The sequence below is a fragment of the Pholis gunnellus genome (genome assembly GCF_910591455.1).
Source record: "Pholis gunnellus genome assembly, chromosome: 4".
NCBI lineage: Eukaryota > Metazoa > Chordata > Actinopteri > Perciformes > Pholidae > Pholis > Pholis gunnellus.
This window is the reverse complement of record NC_136530.1, coordinates 2,015,274-2,032,262: the sequence shown is the minus strand read 5'-3', so window position 1 is coordinate 2,032,262 and position 16,989 is coordinate 2,015,274. Positions and strand designations below refer to the sequence as shown.

General features: G+C 44.2%; 1 protein-coding gene across 2 annotated transcripts; it reads right to left on the bottom strand.

Annotated features, from left to right (window-relative positions):
- Positions 1-1,947: 1,947 nt before the first annotated feature.
- Positions 1,948-16,245, bottom strand: dcun1d4 (DCN1, defective in cullin neddylation 1, domain containing 4). Of its 2 annotated transcripts, none has more exons than XM_079158510.1 (11): positions 16,188-16,220; positions 14,788-14,858; positions 14,622-14,661; positions 14,449-14,536; positions 14,255-14,343; positions 14,098-14,168; positions 13,114-13,205; positions 12,888-12,996; positions 11,801-11,905; positions 10,802-10,904; positions 1,948-2,244 (listed from the first exon to the last, which is right to left on the bottom strand). In XM_079158510.1, exons 1-11 carry the CDS (start codon positions 16,204-16,206, stop codon positions 2,081-2,083), a joined length of 951 nt encoding a protein of 316 aa, XP_079014636.1. In that variant the 5' UTR covers positions 16,207-16,220; the 3' UTR covers positions 1,948-2,080. The 2 variants fall into 2 exon arrangements, with proteins under 2 accessions (XP_079014636.1, XP_079014635.1); XM_079158509.1 differs by lacking the exon at positions 1,948-2,244 and adding an exon at positions 8,685-10,699 and having other exon boundaries at positions 16,188-16,245.
- Between the last annotated feature and the right edge of the window lie 744 nt (positions 16,246-16,989).

Sequence of the window (16,989 nt, the reverse complement as noted above, 5' to 3'; positions counted from 1 at the left end):
TTATTTTTATATTGATTTATTTTCATATTTAATTATATTTATTTGTTATTTATTCAAATGAATAAATACAGTTTACCTAATTATAACGTATAATAAATAGCCTGGTGTACCCTGTTTACATAGACATTGACTGCTGCTATTAATCACTGTACCATGGCATTTGTCTTCAAATTTAGTTTAAATAGTTTCTATTTTAATACAACCATTTTTTTCTTTGTTACTTTCTATACTTGTCATTTATTTCTGTCTGTGTACTGCTGCATCAATAAAGGTTAATCTAAATCGTATTTATTTATTTTTCTATTTCTGTGCATATTTATTTTCAAACTAACCAGCACATTGATTTGATACATTTTTATTTCTACATCTTTCCTAATATCTTGTGTATCTACTTGTTTTCTGTCATCCAGGGCTGGACGGTAGCGAGTCCCTGCAGGTTCTGCAGCTCTCCTTCAACAGGATCTCAACTCTACGACCAGGAGAGCTTCGCCACCTCCGCCAGCTCAAAGAGCTACACCTCCAACACAACCTCATCTCAAGTCTCCATCCACAGATGTTCCAGGAGTTAGTGCAGCTCCGGGTAACACTGATCTTTTAATCTCACTTATTGAAAACATGCACAAAGTATTTCATTTTCCAACAATAAACTCAGTGATGCCACGTATTCTCTGTTCATCTGTCATTTTCAGAAAATCCTCCAATTAAAAGATAATGCAGCTCTTAATTAGAACATTTTTAACTTAATTGTTTAAGCGATCACATTACATGTGTCAACCTCCAGTGTGTCCATATTGTGTTCCCCTCAAAGGTCCTTGATCTGAGCTTCAACATGTTGACCAGCCTCCATCCTTTGACGTACCTTTCTCTGCGTAACATTGGGGCAGACGTCAGGCTGGGTGGCAACAGGTGGCAGTGTGATTGCAGTATGCGCAGCCTAAGGAGGAGGATGGCCTTTGACGGCAGCAGAGGCCTGCAGGCCTGGAGCCTGGTGTGTGCCTCCCCCTCCGTCCTCTCAGGCAGAGACCTGCTGCAGCTGGAGGAGGACGACCTCAACTGTTTCAGTACTGAAAACGGGCCAGAGCTCCACCAAGATGTGACGGTCTACAGGGGCTCTGAGATACTGCTGTCTTGTGCTCCACAAGGTAACAGTCACAAGTGTACAATAACGTAAACATAGAAAACAACGTCGGTATGTTTCTGCAAACCACAGATATTTTGAATGTGGACTTTTTTTGCATTCGGTCAAAGCAACTATCATAATAAATCAAGCAGAGCAAGTGACGTAGTATATTATAGCAACCGTATAATAAAGAGTGCTAAGGGAGGTTTGGTGGATGGGTTGAACAAACACTTTCCATCTGACAGTTGTTCATCAATGTTGACTTAATGCTAGTTACATAACGTTGCTTAAATAAGTTCACCAAGGGTGGTCATTTATTGACACTAATTAAGTGATGTTATTTTGTTACATTGCGTCTTTTTTGCTACATTGTTTTGCTACGTTGTTTCATTAAGGAAGTATGTAACATTGTAGCGTTACGTACATACATTATTATTTTAACACAAACCATGATGTTCCTTAACAAAGTAGTTTTGATGCCTAAACCTAACCAGTCGTTTCAAAACATTAACCATGTGAAATTGTGTGTTTCTGCAAGCGTGATACTAGTCTGATATGAAGAAAGAAAAAAATGTAAATGTATTTTTGGTTCAGAAACGATTACATTCAACGTATCCTGTGGTTTGCAAAAAGGTACAATGCCAACAATTTTTCTGGCGGTTTGAAAACAATGTAGGTCAGTCTAACTGTAAATATTGTCTTTGTTGAAGATTCGGTGTGGTGGACGCCCAGTGGTGAAGCAGCTGTGAGTCAACCTCAGGCTGGTCTGGTCATCAGTGACATCAAGGAAACAGACACAGGACTATATGTGTGTGTGTCTGAAAAACACAAAGTTGTGTCTGTTTTTAACCTCCAAATCAGTAAAGTAGGAGGTGCAAGAAGAAAAACTAGAAGTTTACCCGGAGCCAGCCGACAAATAATCCCACAAGGAACCCTAAACAGGACCGGCCAAGAAAGGACTCAGAGAGCGACACAGTCTGACTTGGCTCTGGCTGTGTGTTTGTCTGTTTTCATCACGTTTCTGATAGCCTTTATCCTGGGAGTCCTAGCAAGACCTTGTATCGATGTTCTTTGGAGAAGGGTCACCACGAAGAAAAGCTCCTCTGCAACCAACTCTGTCTCATCTGTAGAACAAAGACAATATGACAATGAGGCCTATTCCGTCGGTGAGGAACCAGAACACATAGGAACTCACAGGGAGAGGAGGGTTACATTCAGCACTGTGGACTTTAGAGAAGACAGCAATGTAAAATATTACGATACCGTAGCCGCTGGCAATCAGGAACGCACCAATAATGATGCAGTGATTGAATGCGAAGCAACTGAGGCTGAGAGAGATACAAATAGAGCTGGAGATTCAGGAAGTGAAAACAGTTTGCGACAGAGTAGTCCAGAGGATAGCCAGAGAGACCTTTCAGGCTTCACTGATGAAGGCGGCACACATAAAATAGAGTTTGAACACATCCCAGATCCTGTTGAGCAGAGAGGAAGCTTGTCTTCATGCTCAGATTCTTCACTATCTGACAAAGTGACCTGGGAAGACCACTCAACACCAAAGTCTCGTCAGCTGGCAGAGGACGCTGTTCAGCAGAGAGCTGACTCCTCAACAGCTACAAAAGTAGAGTTGCCACAAATTTCCATAGAGGGCACAAGTAAACTTTCTGACTTTTCTACAGAACCTTTTGCCGATTGGTCACCACATACAAATAACACCAACCTAACGGATCCTGATCTGTGGCAGGAGAATGAAGAACAATTTGAATTCAGCGATTCTGTTCGAAGCACCTCTGCGAGGTCCAGCGGTGTGTGCAGTTCTTTTAATGATTCGAAACCCACTTTTAATAAACAGAAGACAGATGATTCGTCCAGCTCCAGCTCACACGTCAGTGAGGATGAGCTGACACAATACACTGTGAACTCAGACCAGGTGGAGAACGATTTAGAAAGAGACCTTAAACAGGATGCTAACTTTGAACAGCAGATCCACGGTGAAGACGCTATCAGGCCTTCAGTGCAATTTAATCAGGGTGATTACAAATATGACACACAAAGGCCTGCGGTGAGACCACAGGACTACTTTTCCTCTCTTTCCAGTGACAGTGATGGTGAGGGGTACACAGTCAAAAAAGGGCAAGTACCCAGTTTGGCCGTTACCAGTCACGGTAAGAGTCTGAATACCGGAGCACCTTCATCCCCTGCAGCTTATTCATCCACTTTAAGCAGTGAGAGTGAAGCAGAACACAATACTGACCTGGATCGCCAATATATCCACAAAATCAAGAGGCGTGTGGATATCAACGCCCCGTTACCGGCGTCTGATTCATCTTCAAGTGATGAGAGTACAACTGAAACGACAAAATACACAAAGAAACAGGGGCAAGGAGAGGTGGACATGGTGGGGCTTCCCATTACAGAGTATCAGTCTGTAAGAAATGATACCATAAAGCCACAATGGTCTGCTCTAGATCTTGTCCAAACAAAGCCCATCAAGAGACGTGCACCATCACCACCTACTGTTTCTTATTCTAGAGTTGAGGGTGCAGATAAAACAATGGACCACATGCAGAAGCCAGGAGAGGCGAGCGTGAAGAGGCTTCCAATTGGAGTATCTCAAACAAGAACTCATGACACAAGGTGGCCTGTCCTTGATCTTGAGGATACTACACGCATCAAGAGACGTCTAGATATCAAAGCACCATCACCACCTCCTGATTCATCATCTAGTAGTGACAGTGAGGATGAAACAACAGACCAAAGAAAAACAAAGCCAAACAAGAGACGTGCACCATCACCACCTACTGTTTCTTATTCTAGAGTTGAGGGTGCAGATAAAACAATGGACCACATGCAGAAGCCAGGAGAGGCGAGCGTGAAGAGGCTTCCAATTGGAGTATCTCAAACAAGAACTCATGACACAAGGTGGCCTGTCCTTGATCTAAAGGCTACTACACGCATCAAGAGGCGTATAGATATCAAAGCAAGATCGCCACCTCCTGATTCATCATCTAGTAGTGACAGTGAGGATGAAACAACAGACCAAAGAAAGAAACAGAAGCAAGAGATGTCCATGGCAAGGATTCCTAGTAAGGTATCTCCAACTATAAGTTCTGACCCACAAACACAGTGGCCTGTCCTTGATCTAAAGGCTACTACACGCATCAAGAGACGTCTAGATATCAAAGCACCATCACCACCTCCTGATTCATCATCTAGTAGTGACAGTGAGGATGAAACAACAGACCAAATAAAGAAACAGAAGCAAGAGATGTCCATGGCAAGGCCTCCTAGTAAAGTATCTCCGACTGTAAGTTTTGACCTACAAACACAGTGGCCTGTCCTTGATCTAAAGGCTACTACACGCATCAAGAGACGTCTAGATATCAAAGCAAGATCGCCACCTCCTGACTCCTCTTCTAGTAGTGACAGTGAGGATGAAACAACAGACCAAATAAAGAAACAGAAGCAAGAGATGTCCACGGCAAGGATTCCTAGTAAGGTATCTCCAACTATAAGTTCTGACCCACAAACACAGTGGCCTGTCCTTGATCTAAAGGCTACTACACGCATCAAGAGGCGTCTAGATATCAAAGCAAGATCGCCACCTCCTGACTCTTCTTCTAGTAGTGACAGTGAGGATGAAACAACAGACCAAATAAAGAAACAGAAGCAAGAGATGTCCATGGCAAGGATTCCTAGTAAGGTATCTCCAACTATAAGTTCTGACCCACAAACACAGTGGCCTGTCCTTGATCTAAAGGCTACTACACGCATCAAGAGACGTCTAGATATCAAAGCAAGATCGCCACCTCCTGACTGTTCTTCTAGTAGTGACAGTGAGGATGAAACAACAGACCAAAGAAAGAAACAGAAGCAAGAGATGTCCACGGCAAGGATTCCTAGTAAGGTATCTCCAACTATAAGTTCTGACCCACAAACACAGTGGCCTGTCCTTGATCTAAAGGCTACTACACGCATCAAGAGGCGTCTAGATATCAAAGCACCATCACCACCTTCTGATTCATCATCTAGTAGTGACAGTGAGGATGAAACAACAGACCAAATAAAGAAACAGAAGCAAGAGATGTCCATGGCAAGGCTTCCTAGTAAGGTATCTCCAACTGTAAGTTCTGACCCACAAACACAGTGGCCTGTCCTTGATCTAAAGGCTACTACACGCATCAAGAGGCGTCTAGATATCAAAGCAAGATCGCCACCTCCTGACTCTTCTTCTAGTAGTGACAGTGAGGATGAAACAACAGACCAAATAAAGAAACAGAAGCAAGAGATGTCCATGGCAAGGATTCCTAGTAAGGTATCTCCAACTATAAGTTCTGACCCACAAACACAGTGGCCTGTCCTTGATCTAAAGGCTACTACACGCATCAAGAGGCGTCTAGATATCAAAGCACCATCGCCACCTCCTGACTCCTCTTCTAGTAGTGACAGTGAGGATGAAACAACAGACCAAATAAAGAAACAGAAGCAAGAGATGTCCATGGCAAGGCTTCCTAGTAAGGTATCTCCAACTATAAGTTCTGACCCACAAACACAGTGGCCTGTCCTTGATCTAAAGGCTACTACACACATCAAGAGACGTCTAGATATCAAAGCAAGATCGCCACCTCCTGACTCTTCTTCTAGTAGTGACAGTGAGGATGAAACAGACCAAATAAAGAAACAAAAGCAAGAGATGTCCATGGCAAGGCTTCCTACTAAAGTATCTCCAACTATAAGTTCTGACCCACAAACACAGTGGCCTCTCCTAGATCTAGAGCAAAATACTCGTGTAAAGCGGCGTCTCGACTTCAAAGTCCCATCACCACCTCTTGATTCATTATTAAGTGGTGGGAGTACAAACCATACAGTGGAAGCTATCAAAATTAGTTCTTGTCACTCATCAAGCAGCTCAGATGAGCAAGAGGGTGTGAAGGATTTAAGATACCCTCAAACAACAGAACCAGAGACAAGATGGCCTGGACTGGACCTCAGCAGTGCCTTCCATGTTAAAAGGCGCCTGGATATCAAGGCACGTTCACCTCCACCTGAGTCCCCTTCCAGCAGTGATCATGAGAGTGAAGGTGGGATTACAAATGTACCTATGAAAGTGGAGAAGGACAGAACTGATGTAGGGATTACAGGTTATCAACCAGAACGAGGGTTGTCTGGCATTAAAGTGGGTGTCCCCCTTGTCAAGAAACGTTTGAATATCAAAGGACCATCTCAAACAACGGACTCCTGCTCTTCCAGCAGTGATAATGAAAGCAAACTTTCAAGCCACACAGTAAAACATGAGAGGGACAAAGGATATGTGGGAATCACAGATCATGAGCATCAGACAAAGTTGCACAAGATGAGCCCGGGTGTCCCCTACATCAATAGACGTCTGGATTTCAAAGTACCATCACTACAACCAGATCCGGTGCTTAGTAATGCGTCTCCAGGCTCTCGACAATCCGAATTAAATTCTTCCGGAAGTGACAGGGAAGAGGAGTACGCTAAACTAGGATTGGGAGTATCTGCCATATCAAAGGCCACTGAAAAGGACTTCATTAGATTGCCAAAGACCCCAGTGTTAAACACGTCTCGCAGTCCAAAGACGGACCACAATATAAAATTAGAAAAGTATTCAGGTATTAAAGATGAAGTGGGGGACAAACCAAGTGGCAACATCAGCACAACACCAGAGATAAACCCAGAACTTCAGTCACGTTGGGCCACGATGAATCTGGGTATCTCCCGCTTCAGAAAGCGCCTTGAAATCACATCGCAAACACATGAACCACCAAACCTGCCCTCATCACCTCCACCTGACTCCCCCTCCTCTTCCAGCAGTGAGACTGGGAGTAAAAGCAGCAGAACAAGACGAAAGAAAAGGGGAGTTGGGATGCAAGGAAAAATACAGACAGAATCATCTTTAACCCCCAACCTCAAAAGCCAAACTGACTCAGCGTGGCCTCAGTTGAGTCTCACCAATATCCCCCATGTCAGGAGGGCTTTGGATATCAGAACACAGAGGGAATCATCCTCCAGCAGCAGTAGCGAGGATGAGACGATAGGCCTCAGTGTTATTGACCTGAGCCTCGGTGTCCCACGCGTTAAGAGGCGTCTGGATGTCAAGAGACCACTACCAAGTAATTCCCCACCTTCCTGCAGCGAGAGCGAGAACGAGGTGACGGGATACACCGCAAACCAAAGCAGACCTGCATCAAACATGTCAGACAATGACTCTCTAATCACTTATAAGCGTGTAATTATGAAAACGTCATTGCTACCAAGGGATTCTTTCTCCCACAGTGGCGAGGGGCAAACTACAGACCGCACAAAGCAAAGACATACAGGGACTGACGGTGTTGCACAAGAAGGTCCATCCTTCGCCCCAAAGAGAGTTCCCAGTATGAGCGTTGAAGATTTGGTGAAGAGAAGGACCGAGCAGCCCAGACACACCACAGGTATGGACGTGCCACCCGAGATACGGTGGACCGGCGTCGGTCGTCAGCTGTCTGACTTTTCCATCCCGAGTCCGAGGAGACACCTGGATGTCGGCTTATCGTCTCCACCTGCAGAGCCACAACTCCCCCCACCTGACTCCTCCAACTCCTCCAGTAGTGAAAGTGATAACACAGAACGAGACAAAGGGAGGGCAGAAGTGCCACTGATGCAGAAATACTCATCTCTTGGTGCCCATCGTGTTTCTCTTGACAAGTTTGACACATTGAAGGCTGCATCCGAAGACGGGAATGAAAGGAAAGGCCTTGGTGCCCTAAAAGCCATGTCATCAGAGAGACGCAAGTGGGACACGACGGATGAAAATCTAGCCAAGAGTGCATCTCCTCTATTTGATGACTACGGTCCACAAGGTGACACCAGGTTTGACTATCGCAAGTCTGAGAAGGAGGTCAGGTCATCAACTTTAAGAGTTACAGATCTGTCGTACGGTATTCCCCGCTACAGGAGGCACGACATTGGAGGTACTGGACCACCGCAGGGGGCTCCGCCTCCTATTCCTGCAACACCACCACCGTACGAAGCCGTAGGGCTGACATGGAGGTCTCCACAGAGCAGCAACACGGAGGAATCTGTCCGTTCCACACTTACGCCACAAAACCTGGCAGCATATTCTGATTTCGCAAACATTAGTGAAGTTTGATTTTAAAAAGTCACAGGCATCCAAAACACAGAAAACAAGCTGGCAATGTTTAATCTTAAATTGAAAAACACAAATATTGTGAATTACAGTCTATTATATAAGTGTTACGCTTGTAATGAAATGGAAATACTAATAATTTGTGTGGAACTGTTGAAGGCATTATTTTATCTTTCCGATTGGCCTCATTCCTATAAATCACTCTTTAAAAATCATCCATCACAGAAATGTCTCCCTGTGATTGATTTTGCAACAAAAATCCATGTCGACTTAATGTTCATGTATTATTAATACGCCTTAATAAAACCAGATCTCTGAACAATAGCTTTCATTTGTGGAAATAAGTACATCTAAAAAGAATGATGGGTACTTTGTAATGGAAAAACTTAACTTAAGAACCCAAATAAAAGCCAGTAAGTTAATAAACCCTTTTATTTATGTATATAGACATTAGGTTATAGTGAAAACAGACATATAGACACTTACATAGTTTACATACATATATACAGTTGGGACAAGGGTGTTCATCCTCCTGCATTGTCATGGGAGAAATACTAAAACATTGATCTCTATACAGTATTTGGTAAGCAAACCTATCTTGAGACGCGACACTGATGATTCGCATCGTTAACGGCATCAGAGGCGTTCAAACAGTTTCAGCTGCAGTCGATTTCATCTTCACAGCAAAACTTTCAATGTGTGTTTTTATGGGTATCATGTAAATAAAAAATAAATAAAACTAGATCCCGGCTGCAGCCACCTGAAGCCGTGTGAGGATGCGTTAAGATGGGCTGAATGCAGGAGGGAACTCCTGCTCCACCGTGAGGTTACAGGTGTGTTCCAGGTCTCAATAGACACAATCATGTCGTTCATCAGAATTAAGAGAACATGATCGTGAATATCAAAAATCAAGCACAAAACTCTTGTACAAAAACGCATCTGAAAAGAAAATTAAAAAAATTAAAAGAATCTCATCCATTCACAAAAGGCTCTGTCGGAGCATGCATGCAAATATTAAATCTCAACGATTCAGCATCACACCACGGCCAAAGACAAAGAATTTATACATGTGTTACGAGAACATTATACTAGGCGAAAAGAACGGCGTAGCATCGTCACGCAGTTCCAAACCGTCAGTTGAACCGATTTAGATCCCAACGAAAGCAAACCTACCTTTCTACTCAAGCCTTTAAAAGGACCTCGTCCTGAGAAGGGTCACCGGTCTTCCACTGTAGTTATTATTAATAACACTGTCGGGGGGGGGGGGGGGGGGGGGGGGGGGGGGGGGAGGGATGCTACTAGTAAGAAACTATCAGTGGACTAAAGGACAAAACAGATGCCACGTATCGAGACCACATGGACACCAACAAGCTCTAAATCGACTCATTACACTGCCCAAAGTCTGAATTCATCCTGAAATAATCCCTGACCACTTCAGTGTGTCTGTGTATGCGTGTTTGTTGTGTGTGTGTGTATATATACATTTGGGTTTGTTGGTATGCGTGTGGGACACACAAAGTGACTTCCATGTTTCGAGGCACAATAATACTCTTACCTACACAACGTAGACGCACGAAATCGGTCGTCAGGGCCGATAAACGCTGATCGGAGCGCGAGTGGCTCACCGCTGTACTGTGATAAGAGTTAGTAAGCAGCAATGCTGATTTGTTTGGTGTTATGAGGTCTGAAGGGGGGGGGGGGGGGTGTAGCAAACTGTTAGCATTAGCTGGAGCAGGAACAGCAGGAAGGAACAAAGAAAAAAAAAAGATAAGCTGGAGGAGGAGAAAATGAAACGAATCACTGGCACAAATTAAAAGTAAACAGCACAGGCAACCAGAAAACCTGCGATCAACCGCTTTTTGACACAGTGTGCTTCTCGAAGAACTTAAACGATAGTTCGAGCCATCTGTCCAGAAAAAAAAAAAAACGTTCCAAGTCCACCATTCATATTATTCTAAATGTGCCCGGAGTCAAAGTGACCCCCCCGTTTTAAGACTCAGACACAAATGCATGAATGGTTTGTTTTTTTTGGACTGGTTCTCCCCCCCCCCCCCCCCACATGTGTGATTTCATGTTATCCAAACACACAGCAATATGACGAGTCACAGTGAGAGAGAGCAATGGCACCCGATGGGGGGGGAGGGGGAGATTGCTGCAAGCTTCTATGCAACTTCGGTAGGGGACATGACTCCGCCTCCCGCCCTCTGCATGGCATGCACCCCCCACACAGCCTCCTAGCCCACCCACAGACCCCCCCCCCCCCCCCCCTCCACAGTCACTGCTTTACCATTGTTGGTATTGTTTACTTGTTGGTTGTTGATTCTCATAGTCGTTTGTTGTCACAGTTGTGTTTTTTTTTTTTTTTTTCCCCCTCTGCACCTATGACATCTGTCTCTCCTTGTACCATTCCACAAACTCGTCCAACAAAACTGGCCCTGACGAAAGAACGAGACCACATTAGAAAACACTCATTGGTGTGACACGTGTGTGTGTGTGTTTGTGTGTGTTTGTGTGTGTGTGTGTGTGTGCTCACTCACAGGCACCGTCCTCGTCGTAGTTGCTGAGGTCCAGGTTGATTGTCCTGCTGAACTCTAAAACATTGCACCATTGGTCCTTGTTGATGACTTTGTACTTGGATTGCTGGGGAACAGTAAAACAAATGAATTACATAAATAACCTTTTTAGTTTCAAACAACCCTATTCAGTAGGAATCGACCTCTTTGGGTCAAGTCCCGCCCCTCAAAATCCGACTAGCCAATCATAGCGTAGCATCAGACAACTATCCGGTTCTGCTCCATAGCAGTGTTCATCTTGGCAGCTATTTTAGATTTAGTCTTTAGATGAAAGTGAAACCGATGCAGAAGTGTCTCAAAACTTGCATTCTCTCTACTGGCCAGCAGGTTGCAAAAAGAAGTCGAGATTGTATAGACGTCTATGGGGAAATTATTCTACATTTGTCTGCTGCTCTCTGAGAATCGTTTTCACAAAAAACTTAGATGTTTTTTCAGTTAGTGAAAGTGTGGGCTCCATGGTAACGTAGCTGTGACAGGTTGACGGAGTAGCAGCGAGGGGGCGGGGCTTAGGAAAGGGTCTATTAAGGGGTTGTTCACATATGGAGTAAAAAAAAAAAAAAAAAAATGCGTGGAAAATGTCAGCAGCCGTTGTTTCATTAACTTATCCAAGGTGCTTTGGGGGGGGTGGCGTATTTCGGATTTCCAGCCCAATGAATCCCTCACAGAAGCTTTACTCGCTGACCTTTCAACCCAATGTTGTGACGTTCATCGACGCCGAAGCAACTAAAACTATTAACTTCTCCTCCATATATTAACCGTAGACTGATATTTATGGAAGAAAGAAATGAAATCTGCCAGCTCTGATTGTTTGTTACTCGTCACATGACTTGCGTTGTGCACGGCAGCTTTTGAGCGCGTTTGTCTGCGTGTCTACATTCACAAAAAATGAATTTTAACAATAGCGACAAGTAAACTTCCCCTAAAACAATCTTTTCTACACACAACCACACATGTGACTCTTACCTCTAGAAACTGATTAAACACAGGAAACAGAGGCCACGTCTTCCCCAGAAGAAGACCCAGCATGCACTTGGCGGTGTTCAAGTCCAAACTCCTCTGATCCTTTTCCTGTCCGATCAAAACGTCCACAGCGTCATGAAAACTCGTCAACCAGTCTAGTAACATCATTACCGTCTAGCTTAACCCCAAAACACACCACGACCGTTACTAAAATATGTCTTCATTCACTACAACAGAGCTGCTTTTCTTAAATCACTGTCAAAGGTCAGGCTGTGTAGTCTTGATAAGCGCTTTCCAAGTCCAACTGGAAAATGATCTTGACCTCATTAGATCAAGAACATTAGATCAAGATCAGATCGTTCCTCCTGAACAAAAGCCTGTGCACTCATTCTAACGAGACCGCGTTGGTTTGTTCATGTTCACTATAATCATTGTGGGGGGAGGGGCTTTGGAGGGAGACCTGTTGCTGACTGAACCGCTACATTTAGCAACTTTTGTTGCTCGTGCCGTTGGCTACTTTCATTGGTAAAGAGTCTGAAACACGGACTGGGTTTTCAAGGTTGGGTGATTTAAAATCTAGCGTACTCTTTGCTAGTTTCTCAACATTGATTTATCAGCTGTGTACTGCTAACCCTGCATGGATGTGATTGCTGTCACTGTTGTGCGTTCTGGCTCAGGTTTAACTCTTTGTAGACATGAATAAATGCAGAAACTAAAACACAGCATAATTCCTTTTTATTCCTCCCCGTTAAAAAGGAGTTTTTCCTCCAACAGGATCAGAGGAGGTCGTATGTTGACAGATTGTAAAGCCCTCTAAAAGGCAAATTTGTGATTTGGGGCTTTTGGTGGGATATTCCAGTGTAAAATATTGCCGGCTTGCTGACATGTTGCTAGCTCTTGGCTAACTCTGCGTTAGCGCCTGCTCGATCGGTCCATCGCTTTTTTTCTTCCAGAGCTGATGATGGAAGTAGCTAACGAGTGTTTCAATCTTTGTTGAGAGTTTTCATGCTCAGTACCGCTCAGGATGTTCGGATCGGGTAGCTAGAGGCGCGCGCCCGTGTGTGTGTGTGTGTGTCTTAGCTCGACTCACCCGAGCGAAATCGAAGGCGTATCTATAGATGAGCTTAAAACTGGTGCTGTCGTTTAGGACAGATCTCAGGTAGTCGAGCGAGTTCCTCAGCCTCTCTGTGGAGTCGCACCTGACAACAGCAGAAAGGAGCTTTAGACAGAATCTACACTTCACTATAAAAAAAAAAGACTTAAAAAAAAAAATGAAATCAGCATGCGACGGTAGAAGAAGTCGGTGACTGACGTACTGCAGCGAGCCCATTCCTCTCAGCCACTCCTGCAGGGTGAAGTAGCCCATACTCTGAGCATCCAGCTTCCAGGCCAGAACCAGCATCACCACCTGGTACACATTAATATTCATAACGGTGTTTTAATCAGTGTTTAATCACCTGAAACTAAGAATCTCAGACATTTATGTCTACATAGTTAGTCCCTGAAACTCTGAGCTAAATGGGAACACGTTCTAAAACCAGTAAACATCCGTTAGCGTTGAGTAAAGTTATCGGTTCTGCTATCGGTACTTTCTTAGTTACAGAGTGAGTCCTCTCTCTGTCTCTTTGTCTCTCTGTCTCTTTGTCTCTCTGTCTCTTTGTCTCCTCTCAGCACAGCGTGAGACTCAGAGAAGGAAACATTGCAGAACTCTGGTCGTCTCAAACACAATGAAACCCTCACAAGTAAGTTCATCACAACATGTGTCTGTTGGTGGAGCAGCCGTCAGGTAACGGTAGTGATGTCATCCGGTAGTGATGTCATACGGTAGTGATGTCATACAGTAGTGATGTCATATGGAGTTTGATCAGAAGAACAGGATCATCAATGAAAGATAATCACTGAGATCATTGATTAGATGAGAATGTGTTTTAAAGATTTCTGAACTTCTTGTGTTGCTGCTCAAGAAAGACTATTTGTTTATTTACAAGAATAACAAAGAAATGACGATTCTTTTCTTAATTAATTGTCTATTTCTCACAAATGTAATAAAAAAGAATCAATAAGAGTAATAGTATCGATAAAATCCTAACGATACTCGTCCCTAGTTTCTACAGCAGCCCAGAGCGGACAAACTTAACACTGGCTCTAGTGAGAGTGGAGACGGTTAAATTAACCAGGTGAAGACGAAAGCACGGGTGTAAATAAGTAGTGACCTAATTATTAATTATAAAAACAAAGCGATGAGAAAAGCCCCCAAAAAAGGATGTTTAACTGAATAGATAGGAGAGACATGTGCTCACGTTCTCCGGCTCCACTCCGATGTCCTCACAGAACTTCTCCATCCCCTCTGGACCCACCACGTCATCGCAGCCTGTTTCAAGACGACACAGGTGTGACGGTGTTCATGGCAACGTACGACGACGTGAGCACCACCTTCAAAACAAACACGCCTCTCACCTGCATATTCATAGAACCACTCCAGGCATCTTTTACTGGAAAATGTCTCCTCCTCGCGGATTTGTGGCGTTTCGTGTTTCCTGAAAACGCTGCAGAGGAAGAAGAGTTTAATTTATTATTAGTATGTCTTTGCAAATATTCACGCACACATTGAACCTCTTTAATAACTCGATGCTCCTGGATAACAGTCACACCTGTCTTGGCGACTTTTCTTGGCCGACATGTCGTCTCCTGCAGAGGGTCTCCTCTTTTTCCTCGGAGGCATGGCTCTGGAGCAACACGCTGGGGAAGGAAGTGGAAGATTTAGAGGCAATACACACATACATATATATAAATATAAAGAGAAAAGACAAAGTCCTGACGTTACCTGAGGGGTGGCTATCCTGTCCAACGTCTTCTGTCAGGTTCTATCAAAACAAGAAACCACAAGCTTGTGAGCAGGACACACGCGTACACACTCGCATCTAAAACACACACATATACATACATATATATATATATATAAAATACACAAGCTGCCAGTGTGCATTTACCAGCCTGTGCAAGGTGTGGTGGATCTTATGGATGCTGGCCAGTGTAGTCAAGTGGGAATTCAGCTGTAAATCTATTTCCACAAGAGAGAGACATAATCAGACTACAGCACAACTCACAGCCTGCTGCTCCCAATTAAGACTCACAATCTTTTGGCACTAAAGGGTACAAGAAGGTGACATCATCGTCAAGAACCCCATCATTGTATTTGTAATGTGCCAGTAATCAATAATCTACTGTTCCAACTTACTTTAGTGTGATTTCTACTTTAAGAGAGAAAAAATACGACAGGAAAAAATAAAAAAAAATGAGGGAGTGACTCTCTGCATTCCTAGAAAAGACATGCGAGCGCGAGCATACGTGGTCGCGCGTGCTACCTTGGTCGCCAAATGTCATCTATGCGCGCACCCCCCTCCCTCCTCGAGAGCTGTCATCAAATCCCGATGCTTAATATTTATTTCTAGGAACAACACACGCACACACACACAGCTGAGCGGATAGCACGAGCTGCATACCTAAAATAGCCGTGCAGACGCGCAACTTGCACAGAGTTTACAAAGTATCTGTAGAGTTGGGCGCGTGGGAGTTGTAGTCCACTTCCTCTAAAAAGAGCCCACTGAAGCCCGTGCTCCGGTTGGAAGCTGGACTACAACTCCCAAGCTTTTTGACAAAACAACTATTTTGTAGCAACCTTCTTTTTTTTTTTTTTTACCTCAACTGATTGAAAGCATTTTACATCGTCTTTAAAAAAAAATCTAACATCGTATGGCTGCTGGCGCACAACCCGTTGCGCAGACGCCTTTTTTCGCAGCAGCAGCTTGGTGTTGGTGCCGCAAAGCCCGACAGCACTGCAGCACTGAAAGATGTTTTTACACAACTGCGTCACAATTCTCAATCTCTGTAATAGTCCGCAGCTGACCAGAAAAATGTCCCGATATGCAGAGACATTCCGTTCGTCCCTTAAAGTTTGAGTGGAAACCCGCACAGTGCATCCTCAGTGGTGATGAATATAAACACCACAACGCGGCCGATTAGCATTAGACAAAAAGGACCCCTTGTGGGTCTAACTAGTGCGCGGAGACCCGCTAACGCTGCACAAACACAATAAATAACGAGTGAAACAAAACCTCCTGCATGTGCGAAAAAGACCTGGATTTACACCCGCTATCCTCCCTTTGTTGTCGCCTAAGAAAAAGCACTGGCAAATACAAAGGGGGCCACTAAAAACAGCACGGAATTCATCCGCTTCTCCTCCTAAATGCTGCAGAAAGTAGGGGTGAGGTAATAACCACGCGGCTTGTTTGCGTCTCTTCGGTTAACACTCTGGAGCGTCCGCGAGGGTTTTTCGCAATTTGATGCAGTAAAAAAAAAAAAAACAAGCCTCTGTAAGGTTACTACTTACTTGCCGCATCAGAGTGCATTTTTATGAAACATACAACTGTCTGTGGGAAGTCCGGAGACCGGCCAATAGGCGGGCCTTGTGTATGTAAACCACGCCCACTGACGACGATTGAACGCGACCGCGCTCGGTCTCCGCCTTCGGTCGCTGTCGATTGGCTAGTCGAGCTGTCGTGTCACGAGAAGGCGGAAGACAGGAGGATAAGCCCCTCCCACGCAAGCATCTGATTGGTCGGAGCTCCCCAAACAGGCTGCGCGAGCTCCGTTACTGATTGGTGTAGAGAGGTTTTTTATTTTGTGAACACGTAACACACTAAAGTTTCCTCGTGCAAGCTTGAAACCCAGCCCACGAAGGAATCTGATTGGTCCCTTCAGTCACTAGTGTAACCGCCCCCCTTGTGAACCCGCTGCTTGAGTTCGTTCAGTGTCAACTCAGCCGGGCGGAGGTTAGTGGCGGTGCGTTTGTTTTAACGTGAGTTACGTCTCATTTCGTGACGGTTTGGGAGCAACGTTGCCTAATTAAATGTTGATGGGACGTCTGGGACGTGTTCAGTTGGTCCTGTCCCCCAAAAAGGCTTTAAAGTTTACCCACCGTGAACACTCGCCTGTCAGGTGACTAGAAATCCGTGACGTGAGTGAAATCGAACGGACACTTTCAGCTGCAGCTACGTTGTTTGGCTTTTAAATATCAGAAACATAAAGATGAATTATAATATTGTTTAACTACTATAATTAATTATTATATATTATATTATATGTATATATAATATATATGTATTATGTTATAATATAATAATAATAATAAT

Bases quoted from the DNA above. Each gene is read 5' to 3' on its own strand.
- dcun1d4 (XM_079158510.1), bottom strand. The intron at 14,169-14,254 runs GTGAGAGGCGTG...GTCTTGAAACAG, and splicing joins GTGGTTCTATGAATATGCAG to GCTGCGATGACGTGGTGGGT. The intron at 13,206-14,097 runs GTGAGCACATGT...AATGTGTACCAG, and splicing joins TCGGAGTGGAGCCGGAGAAC to GTGGTGATGCTGGTTCTGGC.